Raw genomic sequence first — 21861 nt, forward strand, 5'->3', positions numbered from 1 at the left:
CAAATAACTTCTCTATCATTCATCATCATCATCAACATTTATTTATATAGCGCCAGCAAATTCCGTAGCGCTTTACAATTGGGAACAAACATTAATAAGACAATACTGGGAAATACATACAGACAGAGAGGTAAGAGAACCCTGCTCGAAAGCTTACAATCTATAGGACAATGGGAGTTAAAAACACAAGGGCATGTGCTACATCATATTGCACAATGGACCAGCCAGACTGCAAATGTAAAAGTATTGAGTGGGCTATGTGTGTTGCAATGTTGGTCAGAAGGTTGTTGTCTTGCGTTAGCTGTGTAGAGGATGGTAATAGGGTAATCTAGGGAAATTAAGATGATGGTTGAGGAATATCATAACCTTGCCTGAAGAGGTGGGTTTTCAGTGAACGCTTAAAGGTTTGAAGACTAGAGGAAAGTCTTACTGTGCGAGGGAGGGAATTTCCGCTGCAATAAAACAATGCGATTGGTAAGTGTTGGAGCTTAGAGAATTGGAGGTACAATTGTAAATACATCGGAGGTAAATGTTTTGTGAAACAGCAACTGATATGAAACTGTGCTTCCAGGTATTGGAGAAATTGACATTACTGTAGAACAGAATTTATAGCAAAAGTAAATAAAACGTAAGGATGATGTTGATTTAAAAAAATAAGATGAGTCTTATTAAATCAAAGCTCTGAGAAGGAACTGATTATTTAAATAAACATGAACAATTTTCAAAGAGATAAGCAGGACTATCATTGTCATCATCAGCTATTTATATAGCGCCACTAATTCCGCAGCGCTGTACAGAGAACTCACTCACATTAGTCCCTGCCCCATTGGAGCTTATAGTCTAAATTCCATAACATGCACACACTGAGAGAGACTAGGGTCAATTTAATAGCAGCCAATTAACCTACTATGTTTTTGGAGTGTGGGAGGAAACCGGAGCACCGGTAGGAAACCCACACGGGGAAGACATACAAACTTATGAACTTATGACCCCAGTGCTGTGAGACAGAAGTGCTAACCACTGAGCCACCATGGTGCCCTATGACAATAATGATATTTTACCCAAACTTTTGATAGAAACCAACTTACACCTCTAAAATTAACATTGAATAAGTGATGATATGAAAACAATACAGATGCGGAGTCATAGGATGAAGATAATGATTTGTCACATTATATGTTGTCTTCTTTTTGAGTGGAAAAGAAGGATTCCGATTTAGAGGACCAAAGTCAGAGTTTGCACTGTTCAACTACAGGCACAGTAAATATATTGGATACACAGTACCTGCAGTTCCACCAAACAACTACAAGACAAAGCAAAGTGTGATAACTGATACTGTATTAGGTAAATCTAGTGCTGTTAATCTATCACATACCGTCTTATCTGAGACTCATTTTAAGTTCTAATCTAATTTTGCACCTACCACATGCGCTAATATCTTTAATATTATCATAGAAATAAATAGAATCACCAGAAAATTAAGGACTAAAGCTGGGAACACACTACAATCATTTCATTGCAATTATCTTCCAGATCACCCAAAAACCAACCATTTGGTCAGATACCGCATTAGTGTGTACGCTCCCACGAAAATTTATTATCGTATCAAAGTACGTTGTATCGTTTGATTGTGTTTAATAAACAACGGTGGGTGGAACGATGTCAGACAAATGTGGAAGGTTGTAGGCACTCACGACCAGCAGTGTAGGCAGATCTCCGTTGAGTGTGCAATCACAATATTTTCAGCAGATGGTTATGATAGATGAATAGCACAGATCTGAAGGTAAATCGTGTATAGTGTGTACACATGAAGCTGGATGCTCATCGGGACTTTCAGTCGTTGGTAAAATTGAAATTGCATCTGCAGTAATTTTCTGTAGTGGGTGCCCAACTTAAAAGCTCGGGGATAGTATCAAATGTTTATATGGATACATTGGATATTGAATCTACATTACACTTTAAAGATCATACTAGTATTACACATCAAAATAGTTTGTGAGAAAAAAGTACTATACAAGAGAAGAAAAATGTAGACAACATAAATCAGTTTCGCTAAGGATATAGACAGAAACGTCATAAAGCAGTACAAGAATTACATTAATTAGCAAATAAGACCATACCATATGATTTTAGTGAAAGTGAATACCAGGCTTATAAATGGAACATCTAGTATTAAGAAATGCGGATAAGGGAGCCAGTTTGGTTGTTATGGATAAACAAGCCTACTTGTTTGAAATTAATAGACAACTTAGCAATACAGAGATTTATCAGTGTCTAGAGAAGTATCCCACATTACTATAGAAATCTAACTTGATGTAATACTTAAACGTGGTTTGTCAGAAGGAATACTTACAGAACATAAATATGAGTATTTTACTGTAGCTACACCCATAACACCAATATTTTATGTACTACCTAAGATACACAAAATTCTAGTGGATCACCCGGAAGACTTATAGCAATAAAAAAAAAATTGCATTATTTATATAATACAAAAATGCACTAAATAGCTGTAAGATATGTATAATACAAAAAATGCTCTAAACACTAAATAGTAATATAACATATACAGTATAATACAATCCAGCTTATTTGTGGCTATCAAAATAAATATTTTTATCACCTGTTGTCAGTGATAGACCCTTACATTTAAGGGATTCAAAATATTTGTAGTAGTTGATCAGGGATTTGGAGTGGCAAGAAACCTACATATGGGAAATATGGATGAAGATATATTATTATTATCATTTATTTGTTAGGCGCCACAAGGTATCCGCAGCGCCACACACAGTACTATCAGTAGACTATACAGGGTGAAACCATACAGAACATTGAACAAAAAGTACCAATACTTCATAAACTCCGGCCAGTCATATGCAGTAAAGACGGAGCGGAAGAACAGGTATGGAGACAGGAGGGGAGGGGGCCCTGCTCATACGAGCTTACATCCTAAGGGAGGGTAAACAGACCAGGCACAAGAGGAGCCAGTTGAGGCAAGAGGAAAGAAGGGAGGACGAGCTAAAGGGAGGAGATGGGGGTTAAGTAGATGGTTGGTAGGCTTTGAGAAAGAGGTGAGTTTTGAGTGCACGTTTGAAGGAGCACAGAGTAGGAGAGAGACGGATGGAACGAGGGAGGTCGTTCCAGAGAAGGGGGGCTGGACGGGAAAAGTGCAGTCCCCTGTATATGTATATATATATATATATATATATATATATATATATATATATATATATACAGTATTAAAGCAATACAAAACCTTTTGGTAATTATTAATCAACACATGATTTATATAGACTAATATAATTTTAATCATGCTGAGCTGTTTTGGCAGGACGAGTGGGACCTAAACAATGTTAAGCCGGTGGTTTTAATGTTGTGGCTGATCGGTGTGCGTGTGTGTGTGAGTGTGTGTGTGTACTCTACTTTATTAGAAAGGATATTATTATATGTCATTGTTTGGACTATGAGTGTATTTCACAGTGGTTATCGAGTTTCATTTGAGTCACTCTTTGTTTAAACTGTGAATTAAATAGCATACTATATATGAGTAAAAGATGTTCCTCAATTTGATACATTTATTGCTAAACAAGTTTGCTTATCACAGAAAGTGTAACAACACGGACACATAACATACAGTGTACTTGTTAACAAGCAACTAAGACCCTTAACAAATTAGTTTGGAGTCCTACAGCATTCAGTCCTTCATTAAGTCCAGGCTATTATAATCATGATTATAGCTTCCACATATCATGTGTCGCTCTTCAAATTATAATAAAGGTGTCATCTGTACTTTATAGCTCCTAAATAATTGCAGATAATATATAACACTGTTTCACTGAGTCTGAGAGGATGGCCGATGTTTTGCTATCAGTGAGAAAGTTATATATCTTATTTATGCACAAAAACTTTAGCACTAGCCATACAAAGAGACTTTTGGTGCATAAATAATTGTAATCAGTGAATTATAATTACGGCTGAAACTCTTAGGGGTATATTTACTAAACTGCATGTTTGAAAAAGTGGAGATGTTGCCTATAGCAACCAATCAAATTCTAGCTGTCATCTTGTAGAATGTGCTAAATAAATGACAGCTAAAATCTGATTGGTTGCTATAGGCAACAACTCCACGTTTTCAAACCCGCAGTTTAGTAAATCTAGCCCTTAGGCTGAAGACAATTGGCCAGTTACAGAATTGATAAGTATAAAATAAGAGTTCTTTAGACGCTTGATAACAAGTACACTGTATGACACAATGAACACTGCTTCCAGCTGTACAGGAACAGTTAATCACGTTACGCTTTTCTGTGATAACTAAATCCAGTTAACAATAAATGTATCAAATGAAAGAACATATTTTATTCACAGTGTGTTACTTTAATGCCACAATTCAAGCAAAGAGTGAAACTATAACAACTTGGAAACACATTCCTAAGACATTGAAAACAATGATACATAATAATTTCCTCTGCGATAAAGTAATTTACTGACGATCATTTTGGTTCCTCTGAGAAGAGAGCAAAAAAGAAGAGAACAAAATAGCACTCTCTCATGTATACATACTTTACAATATTAGCATAGCATATGCACCTGTTATGAATAGCATAGTGAATTATATAATTACTTTAGATATATGAATCAGGATGCTTCAAATTAATTATCCATTGTGAGCATTGTAAACATCACTAAGAAAAGGACTACAGAATGATGACAGTGCCTTATATGATTCAGTGTTTATATTTATACAATATATGTCACTATAGACTCTTTGACAGATTGTTGATCAGGTACCATCCTGCCAAAGTGAATAAAAAGTCACCTCTATGTGAAAAATCCTAGATACATGTTGGGGCATTATATATTAGACACCCTATTACGTTTTAATATACATATACACTTAAAACACTATACTTTTTAATAGTTTTTTTTAGCCAATAGGGTATTTTAAATGAATACTAATAAAGTTAATTGATTTTATGGATTTTTTTTTTCATTTACTTCTCTTTTTGATAGTATGCCTTTGCACATATTTACTAAGGAGAATAGCACATCCCCATTGGTGAGTGCCGTTTCAGGATAGTCCAATTCACACTTCTCGCTTTAAGCCCAATTATATCCACTATGGGCTGGTAATAGTGGGTAGAGAGGTCCAGATATAGATTCCAACGAGTAAATTGATCAAACTGCGAGTTTCTGGCAGGTTTGAAAAGTGGAGATGTTGCCTATAGCAACCAATCAGCTTCTGTGTGTCATTTTGTAAAATGTACTAAATACATAACTAGAATCTGATTGGTTGCTAACGCTATAGCCAACATCTCCACTTTTCAAACCCACCAGAAACTCGCAGCTTGATAAATTTACCCCCAAGTGTTTTTTCCATGTAAGTTACTTAACTAAGCCTAGGTTAATACAAATGGAAAATAAGTGATGGAAAATGGCTTTAGAGCAATGCATGCTGGTTGAAATGAGCCATGTTAGGAGGAATAGGATAATACTCAGCTCAGAACCTCTTACTCCTTGTTTGTTACTGATTATCTGGTGTTAGTGCCAGTTATTGTAAGTTTTACAAGTACTGACAGATGTCAGAATCTCCTCATTTTTATAAGCAAAAATATAGTACTTTTTTAATCTGTATGTGTAAGTTTTTATATGTTTAAATCAAACATTATACATTCTGATATTAGGACCGTGTGTCCCAAAAAAATATTCATGTGTTAGTAACCTCACAACGTATATATATGTTACAGTGGCGTGTGCTCTACCCTCACTAAGCACCAGCTATGCATCAGCCTGGAACTAGTTCTCAGACATCAGATCCCCAGACAGCATATTCTGAATAGATCACTGTATAAGTGCAATATCTGCAAAACACAGGGACTCCAGTTCAAATTATTCCTTGTAAGATCCAGATCAGCTATCCACACAGTGCTCTATTGGTAGAGCATGTGTTACCTTGTCATTATGCGTTTAGAGAGCATATTAACACACGCTATAATGGGAAGCCAAAAATCTTTAATAAATATAAGTATAAATTAAAAATAGAGAGCCATAAGCATGTACTCTGATGGCCTATATAGACAAAACCTGTAATTAAAATCTTTAAATCACTCACTGTTTATTTTCATATAATTCAGATTCATAATGCCCCAGAATAAATAGGATCAGTGGGGATTGCTTCTTATGACTGTTTTACTTCAATTGTCACCTAAAAGGAAGTATGGGGTGGATTGTTTCATTTGAGCAAACTCCATGTCCTGTTGTGTCCCGATTTTTCATGTCAAAATGATAGGAGCAGGTACACATATTAACCAAAGTACAGATATTAAGTATCTTTATAAACATTATGGACCTCATTTAGAGTCGGACGCAAAGTCCGTTTAAGAAGTGTAGAAGTGGGAGTGTGCCGCAGCTTGGTAGGGTATTACCAGTGGCAAGCAACACCAGTTGCGTCCCACTCGTAATACCCTACCGAGCTGCGAACAGTTCCTGCAGATAGCTAACCTCTTGCACCACCTAATTCCTGCCGCACAGCTTTAGCCCTTTTCTAACGTGTGTTGCGTCTACGCCTCACTGCGACTAGGATTTATTTACATGGTCACGCCTTCACAATTCCGCGTTCTGCCCATTCTCTCGTAGTGAACCGCAAGCTGTCGCAAGTGTTAATTGCGTCCAAGATGCAGGATGATATGCGTGACAGTGATTATTTTTGGGATGCGCCTAAAACGGACTTTGCGTCCGACTCTAAATGAGGTCCTATAAGTTGAAGTTGCATGATGCATTTAGGGCTACTTTTCAGCAATATTATCCAATGGAATATAACTATATTCCATTGTGTAATGTTTGAAAATAAATGACACAGCCATCGTTAAGATAATTGTCTTTCTATTTTCACTCCTTTTACCCATACTTGCCAACTTTTCCTCGTTGGCTTCAGGGAGATCCCGAGGGAGGTGACACTGCGGGGGCGGGGCTTGATTAATCACATCATTTTGGCCCCGCCCCCTAAATGATCGTCACAATTTTGGGCAATTACAGCAGGGGACGGGGCTAAGATGACGCAATATTTGCATCATTAAACCCCCCAATCCCCCCCCTCGCCCCACTTATCTATTGTGGGGGCTAGAACGGGGAGGTTGCCCTGCTCTCCCGGGAGGTCTCTCAGGAGTGCAGAAGTCTCCCGGACATTCCGGAAGAGTAGGCAACTATGCGTTAAAGAAAAGCAGCTAATGAATCTCTAGAGACTGAAGTGTCTTTTTCATTGATTAAGTCTTGGGGCTAGATTCACTAAGCTGCGGGTTTGAAAAAGTGGGGATGTTGCCTATAGCAACCAATCAGATTCTAACGTTCATTTATTTAGTACCTTCTAAAAAATCCCCACTTTTTCAAACCCGCAGCTTAGTAAATCTAGCCCTTGGTCTCCATGAAAATGGCCACCTCCATAGCCATCAATTCATGGACATAGGACACAATTTCTGAACTGTGTCATCATGCCACAGATGGCGAAGCCAACCACATCTTGTACTGGCTCAGCAGCAGGGAGAATGCCAGACTCTTCAGGGAGTGAGGGAGATCACCCCTATTTCAGGGAGTCTCCCTGACATTCAGGGAGAGTTGGCAAGTATGCTTTTACCACTATACTCCAAGTAAAATCATATGTATTTCAATACCAAAAGTAAATTTTTTAAATTATTCCAGAGTCTGATTTAGAAAGACCCCACCTTGCCTGATTAGTATTACTGAGCCTCCCTCTGTCAATAAAGCCTGTGCTCCTCTTTTCTGGGAGCCTCATGCAATACAAACAAAAGGTTGTACCTATTGTGCGTTTTTTACAATTGGTAATAAAGTTTATTGAAGCAAAGGGGATAACAAGCAACCAATAGCTGCGAAGCAGAACGTTACCGACCAATAGGATTGAAGATAATGACGTCATCATTTAGTGACGCACGGTGGGTTCCGGAAGTGGGGCATTTGCCCACAGTGACACTGTAGCAGCCGAGAGACATGGAAGCGCTGGAGCCTGAGCGGGCCGGGGCGGCACAGAAGGAGGAGGCAGAGGAAGAAGAGGACTTCTGTGACTGCGTGGAGGAGCCTGCGGGAGTCTCGGAGCCTGCGGGAGTCTCGGAGCAGGCGGCCGCTGTACAGGACCAGACGGGGGCTCAGGACACCAATGGGACTGAGGTAGATGACGGGGCCCCTGTGTGTGCCGGGGAGGCTGCAGCAGCGGCGGAGGAGGACAAAGAAGAAGTGGAGTTGGATGAGGATGCGCTGCTGGAGATGGAGAAAGATCTGAGCGCAGAAGAGAGAGAGGTGAATTGGGGGAAGAGAAGAGCTCGGTGACTGATGGTACATAATATGGGGAGGGTGACCCTGGGGCGTCATAGGCTGACTTACTGTCAGGGGCACAGGGAACGGTGGGTGTCAGAGAGGTGCTGGGGTGAATAAGTGATATCATGGGAGCGTTAGGGGTTGTCAGGAGATGTGTTGGGTTGAATAAGCGATATGAAGGGACAAAAGGTTGTCCCTAAATCATCATCATCATCTATTTATATAGCGCCACTAATTCCGCAGCGCTGTACAGAAAACTCATTTACATCAGTCCCTGCCCAATAGGAGCGTACAGTCTAAATCCCCTAACATACACACAGAGTTAGAGAGACTAGGGTCAATTTTGATAGCAGCCATTAACCTACCAGTATGTTTTTGGAGTGTGGGAGGAAACCAGAGCACCCGGAGGACACCCACGCAAACACAGGGAGAACATACAAACTCCACACAGAGATAAGGCCATGGTTGGGAATTGAACTCATGACCCCAGTGCTGTGAGGCAGAAGTGCTAACCACTAGCCCACTGTGCTGCCCCCCTAAATGATAGGTGTAGAGACAAAAATGTTTTTAGACAAAATGGGACCCTGAACAGAAGGATGCCCTACATAGTGAATGCTGGAGCAGCTTCCTATTTATCATCACCTTTTATTTATATAGTTGCAAAACCTATTTGCAAGGCACAAAGCATATGCCACATTACATTTCATATTATTTTTAGAGAAAAACAAAAAAAACACTGTCCTGTCTCCCGCCCCCCACCAAACTGCCCATGAGTGGGGACGAAATGGGTGACCGGAGAGGTGATGTGACAGGTGTGGAAAAGGAAACAGTCATATTGGTGTACCTTCCTTATATTCCTGATGCTAGCTGTTTACAGAAAGTTGGAGGATTCCATGCAGTGAAAATACAGTTGGCGGGTCTGTAGTTCTTAGTTTATGGAGGGAATTTTGGTTGCCATACTGAGTTGCCATACTGAGGGTGCGCATTTTGGGACAACCAACGTTCTTTTATTAATGTAGAGCCTGCAGGAATTAAAACTACCAGACAGTAGCTGTGTGTTGTCACTGGTGCCACATTTACTTCTGTATTGTCTATATTGTTTAACTCTACAGCCCAGTCCTGCAACACTGAAACCTGTTTTCCCCCATGCTTGCAATTGGCACGTTGGTGATTACCACATAATCACTGGGCTTAAACTGGTAACCCACTGAAGTGCTGCACGGAGTAAAGTAATGTCCCAATATGGACCTTTTACATTGTTTTTCCATTCTGCACTAGTTCCAGCTATAGCACTATGGGATTTCGAAAAACCTAATTGGGTAAATCTGATTAGATGGGTGTTAGCGATAGGGAGTTGGTGAGAGGCTGTGTAAGGCAATTATATCCACTGTTTTCTTAAAGGACAGGAGAATTGAGAGCACTCGTTTAAAAGAAGAAGGAAACCAACTCTTTAAAAAAGGAGGTGAGCATAGTTCTACTTTACTGAAAAAGTTGCAAAACAGTTCCTTTTCGGCTGTGGTTTAGTCTTTCATTCACTAATATGTAATATTTTAGGAACATTTCAAAAGAGGTGCATTTATTTGTTGTTCTTCCTTCATACTCTTCCTATGATTTTGCCATTTTATAATAACATATTGCACATCACACTTTTAATATATTCTGTTGTGTTCTTAGAGTACAAACTGTGTTTAAGTGAGTATTGTAGTCATCAAAATTTTTATTTGCCAAGCGTTTTCTTTTGTGCCACTGCTCAGATTATGTCGAAGCTGAAGACGTCTATTCTCGAGCACTTCTCACATGTCCAGCTGTTTACCAGAAAGAACGATCGATTCTATTTTCCAACAGAGCAGCTGCCAGACTAAGTCAGGTAAAATGTTAGTGAACCTGAACTGAGTCACCATCTGTGTAATGATTTTGAGATTCAGATTTATGCCGGATACCCTACTGCAATAAGAAAACACCAGGGACACCGATCGCGTTTGACATGCTGTGTGTAATTGGTCATTGATCTGCGTGCACTCACTTAAAATTGAGCATGCAACATCTAAAAGACCTATACCTTCCATCCCTATGTGCATTCTTTTGTTGGCATTAAAAAGTCTAGTAGAAACATGCTTTCTAATGCCAGTGTGTAACTGGTTTTAGAAAGTAATACAATTTTGTATTAGAGGGTACTGTCTCATGCTTGGCAGTGATGTCCATTTAATCATTAAGTACTGACATCAGAGCTTAGTTTGGCCCAGTGTATTGGCATTTGTAAACTATAACAAGCTGCTAAACAATCAGAGACTGATATGAAAACTAGTCAACAGAAAAAAAGATGCTGTGACAGCAACGAACTAGACATTGATTTTCTAAGCTGTACGAAAAGAATAACAGCTGCAGTCTGATGTGTTGCTTTTAGTTACAGCATAAATGTCCTACATTATGATAAAAAAGGATTTCCCAATAAAAACCTAACTCCGTTACATTTGTGCATTTTGTAAATTAAATATGCGTTGCATAGCCTTTTAAATATAACATTTTTTATTTACTTCTCTTTTAAAATCATTGTACTGCTGCTGAAAGTCACTGGTGTATACCTGTTTGTTTTTTGACAAATGCCTATGACAACACTGCTTTGTTCTGTGAAATTGAAGCCTATTCATTTTGATTTAAAAAAAAAAAAAAAAAAAAAAAAAAAAATTTGGTGCAATGTAACTAAAAGGATGTTGTTTGAAGAACACTGTAGTTTTAAAGTAGAATTGTTTTAACCCCATAACGCAACACTGATATCTGATATATTAATTAAGCATTTGGATAGTATATGGTTATAAAAGAAGTAGGCACTAATTTCACATTAATTCCTGCCTTGGAGTTCAGAGGGCAGTTTAGAAATTAGAGATAAAGGGAAATGGCTTAAAGGGGTTGCACATTTTCAAACCCCTTCTACCCATTCACTCCCCTTTTGGCATTTTTGGGGACCGTTGTTACCCGCTACAGGTAGTCACCTGGATCAGGTGTGTGTTGAGGACTGCATACATACATACATACATTTTTAGTAGGTCTGAGTAGAGGGACATATTGAGCACTATAGAAGAGGACTGCACACATTGACCTCCCATGCTGTGTGCACACAGTGCATATCTGCTCCTGGCTGCAGGAGTGTCCCGGGGGTTGAGCAGTCTTTATACCATAAGAAGTGGATGGAGTTGCCATCCAAGCAGCAATGCTACAATTTTAATCATCATCTATTTATATAGCGCCACTAATTCCGCAGAACTGTACAGAGAACTCACTCACATCTGTCCCTGCCCCATTGGAGCTTACAGTCTAAATTCCCTAACCGTCCATGTTACACTGAGTAACGCTTTAGAGCATTTTCATAGGGTGACAATTGCTTTGAAGAAATACTGGGGTGGGGGGTCCTAGAGGTAAATTTATCCCAAGTTTGTCAACACTGTAAATTCATTGTTACTGACACAAATATCCCTTTACTGTTCCTGGTGTATGTATACTTGAAAGCGGCTAAAGTTGCTTACATGCCTTTTAGTTTAGTTTTGATTTTCTGATACATCCTAATGTGGTGGAATCAGTCTAAACAATTTCTTCAGGTATATTTTACTCCTTCTTATATGTCTCTGTTTCACAGGAAAAGAATGAACTTGCACTAAAAGACTGCACTAAAGGTACGTTAGTTCTGCTGTTTATTTACCCCACTTTCATAATCCTGGAATAACAGACTTGGACAAAAGCCAGTGAATGTCTTTTTCTTTTTGTACCGATTATAGCAATCGAGTTAAATCCTGACTACATCCGCGCCCTACTGAGGAGAGCTGAATTATACGAGAAGACTGATAAACTAGATGAGGCTTTGGCAGATTACAAATCTGTTCTGGAAAGAGATGTGTCATGTCTGAAAGCCAGAGAAGCCTGCTTGGTAAAGTGCATCCTCTTCCTGTAATATTTTATCAAATGCATTAGCATGCATACACTGTATAATTGGATGGAAAACCTGTGACTGTTGTGGAACTAAAACTCATAAGGGGTTTATTTACTAAACTGCGGGTTTGAAAAAGTCAGATTCTAGTTATTTATTTAGTACATTCTACAAAATGACAGCTAGAATCTGATTGGTTGCTATAGGCAACATCACCAATTTTTCAAACATGCAGTTTCAGTGTTCTCCCCAGAAAATGTTACTAGCCGGGTGGCATCAAAAAGTAGCCGGGTGGGGACCTTTGCACAAATTAAATGTTGAAATCCTGACCTTATATTGATTTTACCTCTAGATTAACATTTTATATATTAATTCTTCTCCTCTTAGAGGCCCAGTCGTCTGCAGCTTTTTCATAATCAAAGTCTGTAGGATCTGGTCCCTCTAATGAAATCAACATCTGATTATTCAGTATGCTCTGATTTATGCGATTCCTTAAACAGGCTTTAATTTGTTTTAGAGTAGAAAATCCTGTGCCCAGATGCTGCACAAATGCTGTTTAGACAGCAATAATTTTTGAAGTGCCCAAATACAGCACACATGCTGGCTATACACATGAAAACCCCAAGTAGGAAGCACTGTCTTTAAGGTTTACCAGCAAATGAACTGTTGGCAAACGCACGCATTCTTTTATACAGGTGCCCTCTCCCCTGAGGTTTGACACCCCCGTGTGATGCAAATTTGACACTCCACCTGTGATTGACACCCACCGCATGCCCTCAGACTTGCCATATTCACCCCTTCCACCCGGACAAAAGTCAGCGGGACTTTTAGGTTACATGAGTGCCCGGCGGAAAGGATCACTGCCTGACGGTCAGCTCGTCACAGTATGTAGTGACTTCCTGGTGCCGGGCAGCAGGGTATTTTTGCCGGGCGGAGCAAATAAAGCGTGGGAAGAACACTGCGTTTAGTAAATATATCCCTTAGATTGTCCTGCCAGGCAGGGTATTCTAGGACTTCTCCCACAGAGGCTTAACCTGGTTGTGAACCATCTTGCTGTTGTAGCGGGCAAATAGCATGTGAGGTCAATGTTCTTCTCACTCGTAGTTTTTAGAAATACTCCTAAAGTATAATACCATTCATGAATATAAGCTGGCGGAGAACATTACAATTTGGTTGTTAGACCGGATTGCTAAATATTCAAATCTTTCTTTAATTTCTTGTGGGTGACCAAATTGGACAGATCTGGTAGTTCAGATAAAATGTAGGTAAAGGGCGCTTAAAGTGTCGTATATGAGACACCAGTAATTATAATCTGATTGTAAAAACGTTTGCTGCTTTTTTATCAGGTTATAATGAATGGTGTCTAATATACTGCACTATGAGCGCTCTTTTCCTACGTTTTATCTGTTTTTAGAGCTGCCCACAGCGAGTTGTGGAATGTTGGAAATAAGGAGCTGACAACACTATTCCTTTGGACATTATTGCTTGGACTGAGTCTTCTCCAGTAGTTGGAGCACTGAGATAGGGATTTGCATTATTGATTGAGCTCTGGTAGTTCATCCATCATGCTATGTAAGTCTCATTAGTGTGAGTGGCTGATGACCACACGCATAATAATCATAGTCCTATGCTGAAGGCTTAGATCGCTACAGGAGAAGGTTCTCCTCCCACCCACAGGATACTATTTAGAGATCTGTAGCAGTTAGTTATCACACTGCTATAACCTGACATTAAATCGGGTAAAGGGAAGCTGTAGTAAAAAAATAATTCAAGGGAACTGTGGCATCAAATGTTCTTTATCTGTCTAATACAGGGAATGTTTATGTTGGACATAGGTTTATAATATCCCCCTGTGCAGGCAATGGTACAAACTTTGCAGGTTGTGTCTGCCGTTGGCCTGCTCCCTTCAATATCTTTAGTCTTTTCGGGACCTAAACAGGACCCATTGGAATCCTAACTCTCTCTAATTGAGGTCACACATCCATTGGCACTAAACCATGTCTTTTACAATTAACAGGAGTAATGTGGGAAAACATAAAGGGATTACAGGAAAGAGAATACAAACCATGGGAACTCTACTGATTGATCAGCTCTGCAAGCAGGGTAACTAGTGACAGTATACAGACTACACGAAGGGCTATCCTACCTAAATACATCCCTTTTAATAGTTACATTAGACAAATACAAGGGAAATAAAAAATATAGGGTTAGGATTCCTTTAAGCCATAAAGAACTTTCGCAAAATGTTTTGAATGTGGTGTTTATATTAAAAATAAATATTGAATATAAAATCTTTTTTCTTTGCTTCTACTGTAGCGCTTGCCCAGACAGATCGAACAAAGGAATGAGAAAATGAAAGAGGAAATGATTAGTAAGTATACAGATAGCCTGTATACCAGTTGTCTTTACCATGAACCTTGTAGCAGACTAAAGTTTGTTTTATTTTCTTTATTACTAGGTAAATTAAAGGATTTGGGAAACTTGGTTCTTAGGCCTTTTGGACTGTCGACAGAAAACTTTAAAGTCAATCAGGACAGCAATACCGGCTCGTACTCTGTCAACTTTGTACAAAACCAGAACAACAACAACAGATGATATGCATTTGACTGATTAAATAAGATTATTACTTTGTGTTACATTGCTCTGCTGCTCCAATTAGTTTTTATTGTGACCTGTAAGTTTACAGATGGTCATTGGATATAGCCTCCAAGTCCTTCGTCTTTGTGAACATATTTATTACTTCCTAACTTCCCCCACCTCACTACATCTATTTTTTTGTTTTGTTTACATAAAGGTTCTTTGACTGTCGCTTATGTTAGTTGTTTAACTTGATGTGTTGTCAGTCCCTTGCCTGTGTATAGTATTGTTTTAATCAGGGGATAATGACTTGTGTATTCATTTACTTCAAAAGAAATATCTTTTGATTCCTTTCAAAGTGAACCCATCAGTTGAACGCAGCCGCTGTGTTAGCTGTCAATCCACTAGGAACTGATGACGGCATTCAGACACGAAGTATGAATTTAAAGCAGGAGATGCCTTATACAAAATATATTTTTTTTGTTCACGTACATAACAAGTTTTGGCTTCTTGTCGAGCCTTTTGAAGGACAATAAACTGGTAACTAACAGATCACTATAGCTTCCTCTCCACTGCATAGTTAATGTAAATAAGAACATTTACAGATATGTAATGGTCATCACATATAGTCTCTTGTATCCATGCAAACAATTCTCAGTGATGTCCTCAACGTTATTGGTTATTCCCTTAGTAAAACTTAGTACTTGCGCTGTTTGAGAAGGAACACCAACATGAGTAAACTGCCCCGAGTATCGCACAGGTATCTGGATCATTGAGTCTCCCGCCAGGATCAATGGTCCTGATTCTTGTACGATATTGTGAGCAGTTTACTCCTGTTGTGTTCCTTCCCGAACAGCGCACGTAAACGCTTAACGGCATCTTCACAAGCCCGTAGTGATTTTCTTATAGAGGTGGCTGCAGTGTAGTGATTTGTGCTAGTTAATAAGGCCTGCGTTACATGAAGCTCATCCCAATTATCCATGTCTACCAGCTCATTGTGCAAATCTTTTATACTCCAGCAGGATTCAGTGATTGTAGTTTTCACATCTCAGCCCACTCCCGCTAACTGTTACTCATTCATTATATGAACAGCAGACAACAGCCCCCTGGGCACACCTGTATTTTGGAGTGTGGGTTAGAAGAATTGTTTTGCTTACAAATAATCAAAACTAGTGTTTTTTTATCTGCTAGAGAAAATGCTGCTTTGAGACTTCAAGAGCTGCTTGTAGCTTGTGTGGAAACAGTTTTAAATATGAGTGTAGCCTAAATCCCCTCTCCTCCGATTGTATGGCTTACACAACCAGCAGCTTTCCAGGCCATAGAGATGGCACAGACCAGCACAGAAGACTAATCTAGCAGCAGAGAAGTTGATTAATCAACACTTTTCTGGAAAGTGATGTTTGGGGAATACACAGTCTGAGCTGGTATTAATCATATCTAAATCAAACTCCAGTAAAGCAGTGTGGAGGGTGATACAGTTGGGGTTGCAAGCGAAGGCTTCTGGTGGCCATGGGGCTGCTTGTTGACAATCGGTGAGCTAGGACATTTTCCATTCATTTCAACTGACCTGATTTTTTTTTTTTTTAAATTTAAGTTTTTTTTTTGCTATGTGAAAATATAGAGCCCGAGTCAGTAAGGAGAGCAAGGCAAAAAAAAGGAGTAAATTTGATCCTGAACAAACTATGTTACAATTCAAGGGGTGCAAGTTAGTTTATTATTTTGCATGTAAGGGAAAGGCTGCCTGTTTTTTCTTGCAACACACAAATACTTGATAGTTTTATTTTTGCACTGAAATTTAAAGTTGATCTAGGACATGCCCTACCCCAACTATACATCTGTCCCCACATTTTAAATTTACCTCCCTCTCCTATGTAACATGGTTTTGCCAAGGTGCAAAGTTACGCCTTTTTTTTTTGTTGTTGTTGTTGATGCTTTGCTCTCAATGACTCAGGCCCATAGGGGCGTATTCAATTGTTAACGCTAACAAACGAGTGCTCGAAAAATCTTAGCGTTAATACGGTAATTACTCGCGGAATTCCGCGAGTAAACTACCGTATTAACGCTTTTCGCACGCAATATTACCGTATAAACTGTAGTATTTTTCGAGCGCTCGTTTTTTCAGCGTTAATGCTCACAATTGAATACGCCCCATAGTGTTCGTGAGTGTTAAATGCTTTGGAAAGAGCTAATGTGCTAGTAAAGACACATTGGGCCTCATTTAGAGAAAGGGCAAGGCAAGCTTGCTCCTGGACAAAGCATGATGGGATTTTCACCACTAGAATGTCAATAACTCCAATTTTCTAGCAATATGAATTCTGCGGATCCATGCGCATTAGACATGACCCCTGGTATGGATATATATTGGACCTGGCACCAGGTATGGCTCTGCATATTAGACATGACCGCTGGTATGGCTCTGCGTATTAGACCTGGCCCCAGGTATGGCTCTGCGTATTAGACGTGGCACCAGGTATGGCTCCATTTTAGTCATGACCCCTGGTATGGCTCTGCGTATTAGACCTGGCACCAGGTATGGCACTACATTATAGACGGGGCACCAAATCTAGTTTTGCATATTAGGTCACGATAACTGCATAGATATTTTACACATGGAGTGTGTAAGGAAAATGCTGTTGTGAATATAATTTTCTCAATACAGAAAGCCATGCCACCTACTGTATGCAGATTTCAATATAAGATATGGTTATACAAATTAAGAATTTACAATTCTATATTAAACATTACTAACAAAAATAATTTAGCAGAAAAAAGTGGTAGATTCCCTTTAAGCTGCATAAGTACAGTCCTTGCATGTACTACTCAGTGTTCTTGTCATAATGGATTCTCACCAGCAATTTACAAAACCTTTTTCTTTATTGTGTTTTGTATAGATGCTGCACAATGTTTGCTCGAGCAAAACTAATTTCACAAAGTTGACATTTCCTTTAATAAAAAAATTCCAAATGGACACTTTCAAACCACAAACAAACAAATATTAAGTTTAAAAAATGCAATGATGGTTTATTCCAAATTTTTAGAAAATGTGAAATAAACCTGCGCAGGTTGAATAGCTAATATAGCAATCCTGGGACTTAGTTTGTGTGCTGGAAGCAGGGAGGTGTTAGACTGAATTATTTTCTATATATATTGCATAACAATTCGGTATATTATTAATAAGAGTGTCATATATATTATAGTAAATCGATTCAAAAAAATTTCTTGCAAGAACATGGTATCTACAGCTACAGCTGGTAAATATAAATATGATGATTGGTTTAGATCTGGTTATAAAAACAATATTAAATAGATATCTGCTTTTTTACATGTCAGGATAGTCTTGTGTACATATTGTATTGTTTTTAAGGTGATAACACAAGTTCAATTTGTCTACCTGTGAGTCAGCTGGACCATACAATGGTCATGAGACATAATCACTGCGTTGGCCCATGACACCCTACATATACTGATTGCTGTCAGTGCCGGTCATTTCTTCCCAACCTAAAGCATAAAAATACAACATGGTTGATTTAGTAAAATATTGTTTGGTGGAGTTGTAGCATTGCCTACGGATACCCACACGTTCAGTGACTGAGGGGGATTATCTAAATCTGTTTAACAGGTGATCAAAGCGCCCCAGTGTTGAGTAAACTATATACTGTCCCTTCAAGTAACAGAATAACATATAAAGCATTCTTCGTGAATTGCAGGATCATAATTACTTACTTTAAATTGATTTAATTATTTTTTCATTTTTTTTAATAGAGTTTTTTTGCAGAAAGATTTGGATTTTAGGCTTTACTGAGTGTTTAGACACATTTAAGGTTACTAGGTTACACCAACATTGGCTTTTCCCACGCACTTTTCTGTGAAGCAAAATCCGCAATGTTGTGTTGCCATGGAGACCCACCGTAATGGTCCTGTAGGTAATCCCCGGGGGTCCAGAGAATTGGCCCCTATATATGTCATATTATTTATAATGTTTTAGTGAATTAGGAATTGTAATCTCAATATGTTAGACTCAACAATTATTTTCTTGCACAGATTGTCTATGTCAGTAATTTTCAACCTTTTTTCTGTTTGAGACTCCACGTGCCAGTGTGTCATCGTTCCAGGAGCCCAAGTTCAGCATTGTGATGTAACCCCAAACGGATCATTTCCCAGTGTAATGTAGATTTAGCAATCCACTTGTTGGAAATATTAGAGTTAGGAAAAGAATCCAGCTACAGGGTTTTTGCATGCAGGACAAATACCTGGCAGCTTTTTTTTTTTAGACTGCTGCTTAGAGTTCAGCTAGGATGTGTCCACTCTACCAACTCTAAATCTGTCTGCACATCTTGATACGCATGTGGACTACAATCTTCTCCATATTCAATCCGGACAAGAGTGGAAGACAGCTCTCAGGACCAGATATGGACATTTCGAGTACTTGGCCATGCTATTTGTTCTATGCAATGCAAACCTTTCACCACAACAAAGATGTTTTACGAAATTTACTAAATAAATTTTTGGTTGCCTATTTAGATGATTATTTTCAAAGGTAATCTTGAAGAACATCACAAACATTTATGCATCGTACCTCTACAGCTCTGGACACACCAACTCTACATTAAACTGGAGAAATGTCCTAACGGGTCCAAATTAATTTCTAGAATATGTTATTCCCTCGTGCAAAACTTTTTTGGAATGATGGCACCGATTACGCAACTCAGCAAAAAGGGGATTCCATTCAAATGTTCGCTCAAGGATGAGGCTTAAGAAACTTTCATTTGGCTGAAGAATCTTTTCACTTCAGCACCACTGTTGGTCCACTGTGATGCCAAACTGCCTTTCTCTGTGGAAGTCGGTGACTCTGACTCTGCTATTTGTAAAAGGAAACCACTTGGTTTGCTGCAACCTCTTCCTATTCCATCTCGCCTCTGGAACTCAATTACAATGATTTATTTAGTTGACTTATGCTTTAAAAGAATGACAACAATCTTGTAGACTAACAAAGATGGCTCATCTTATCCCAAAAAAAGAGATACCCACTGCCGAACTGACTGCTCAGTTCATGATTTCAGTGAATATTCAGACTATATTTATGGTATCAGATCAAGATGTTCAATTTACTTTGTGGTACTGGAAAAGTATCTGCATTGTCCTTAAAGTAAATATTAATTTGTCTTCCTCTTTCAATCATCAACCAAATGGATAAACTGAAAGAACATATCAAACTCTTAAGCAGTAATATGGCGCTTTATTAGTTAACTTCAAGATGATCGGATGGACTTTATACCTACTGCTGGGATGGGATATAAGAATTCAGAACACAGCTCAACCTTCGAGAGTTTTCTCTATGCAACCTTAGACTTCCCATCCAACAGTTATTCCCAACCTTCCAGTTTCCGAACCAATCTCAACAGCAGCTAACAGAATCACTGTGTTACAGCAAACACGGACAAATTAAAGACCTTGAGAAAACTTTGTAACATTAAAAGCAAGCCAATGATCAACGTAAAAAAAAAGTAATTGCCAATTTTTACGTAGGAGATAAAGTCTGGTTCTCTCAAACTAGATTTACAGGACCATTTGAAATATTAGCTCATATTATCCCTTTACAGGTAATTTTGTTGCAGTTATTGTTGAAGTGGAAGAATAATTTGTTGTAGAAAGGATTCTAGACTCAAAAAACTTCCACAGCAACATTCTTGGAACCCAGTAGAAAATTGCCTATACTGGCGAGAGTTTCATCCTAGATGTCTACAGCATGTTCCGAAAGGAGGGGAATACTGTAAAGATTCAAGAACAGAGCGGCTACAGCCAGACTCTACTCACTTGTGAAACAAATCATTCGCCTGGGGATATATTTGCTAAAAAGTGGAGATGTTACCTATAGCAACGCATCAGATTCTAGTTATCATTTATTTAGTACATTCTACAAAATGACAGCTAGAATGTGAATTCCAAACACATGGCCTACTTGTGAATTGTATTCTGCTCTAGACTTTGAATCTAACTTCAGTTCATTAGAAAGGAGTTCTATCATCATCATTATCAACAGCAGCTATTTGTATAGCGCTACTAATTCTGCAGCGCTGTACAGAGAACTCACTTACATCAGTCCCTGCCCCATTGGAGCTTACAGTCTAAATTCCCTAACACACACAGACAGACAGAGAGAGAGACTAGGGTCAATTTAATAGCAGCCAATTAACCTACTAGTATGTTTTTGGAGTGTGAGAGGAAACCGGAGCACCCGGAGGAAACCCAGGCAAACACAGGGAGAACATACAAACTCCACACAGATAAGGCCATGGTCAGGAATCCAACTCATGACCCCAGTGCTGTGATGCAGAAGTGCTAACCACTGAACCACCGTGCTATACTAACTTTCAAATAAAAATATCTTAGGGCGCAGAACCAGTATATGTTTTGCTCCATATCATTATGCATTTAACATTAATGTTTATAGGGCAATGGTGCTCATGGCATCTGAACCTCAATATTAAACTTAACTTTGGGTGTGATATTTTTCTTTATAGATTACTGACTATAACATTGTAGAGTGAGATGTTTTTTCAATTCCCATTCTAGTACACGATTAATCTGGTATTATGTTTATAGGATTAAATTATTCATGTATTCATCAATCATCTACCAAAATGAAATCATGTTTTACGTACACAGCTTGGGAGTAGTGGAATAGTACTGCTAATTGTCACCGATGGGGTGCAGGGAAGTACAGTCAACATTTTAAGTGGGCTCTGATCTTAATGGTCTACCTACAGTGGAGGTGCCCATATTGTGCAGCCTTTTCACTACCAACCTCTGTCATCAGTCATAAGGTGGCTCAGTGATGCCGCCTCTTTCTAGTTTATTGATTGGCTGCATTTCTATGAACATTGGTCTAACCAACAACATGGCTGCCTGACTGTACGTAGGTGACACATTCTCTTTAATCTGCAGAACATAGCTATAATCCCAATATATTTCTTTGGAAGCTTTGTATATGATCCCATAGCAAGAAATGACCTGGTGATTGTCACCTGAAGCTTAATATGTCG

General features: G+C 38.9%; 1 protein-coding gene across 1 annotated transcript; it reads left to right on the plus strand.

Annotated features, from left to right (window-relative positions):
• The first annotated feature begins 7931 nt into the window (after positions 1 to 7931).
• On the plus strand, positions 7932 to 15049 carry TTC1 (tetratricopeptide repeat domain 1). The gene is made up of 7 exons (XM_075210171.1): positions 7932 to 8304; positions 9724 to 9784; positions 10077 to 10189; positions 11954 to 11990; positions 12093 to 12241; positions 14558 to 14612; positions 14700 to 15049. The coding sequence occupies exons 1-7, from the start codon at positions 7999 to 8001 to the stop codon at positions 14834 to 14836; spliced, it is 858 nt and encodes a 285-aa protein (XP_075066272.1). The 5' UTR covers positions 7932 to 7998; the 3' UTR covers positions 14837 to 15049.
• The last annotated feature ends 6812 nt before the right edge of the window (positions 15050 to 21861 follow it).

This window comes from Mixophyes fleayi, chromosome 4 (assembly GCF_038048845.1).
Source record: "Mixophyes fleayi isolate aMixFle1 chromosome 4, aMixFle1.hap1, whole genome shotgun sequence".
Taxonomy (NCBI): domain Eukaryota; kingdom Metazoa; phylum Chordata; class Amphibia; order Anura; family Limnodynastidae; genus Mixophyes; species Mixophyes fleayi.

What these genes read in the sequence shown, in the direction of transcription:
- TTC1 (XM_075210171.1), top strand. Translation starts at nt 7,999, where the DNA reads ATGGAAGCGCTGGAGCCTGAGCGGGCCGGGGCGGCACAGAAGGAGGAG. An exon ending in CCAACTCTTTAAAAAAGGAG is followed by an intron (nt 9,785 to 10,076) that starts GTGAGCATAGTT and finishes GCCACTGCTCAG; the next exon opens with ATTATGTCGAAGCTGAAGAC. An exon ending in AAGCCAGAGAAGCCTGCTTG is followed by an intron (nt 12,242 to 14,557) that starts GTAAAGTGCATC and finishes CTTCTACTGTAG; the next exon opens with CGCTTGCCCAGACAGATCGA.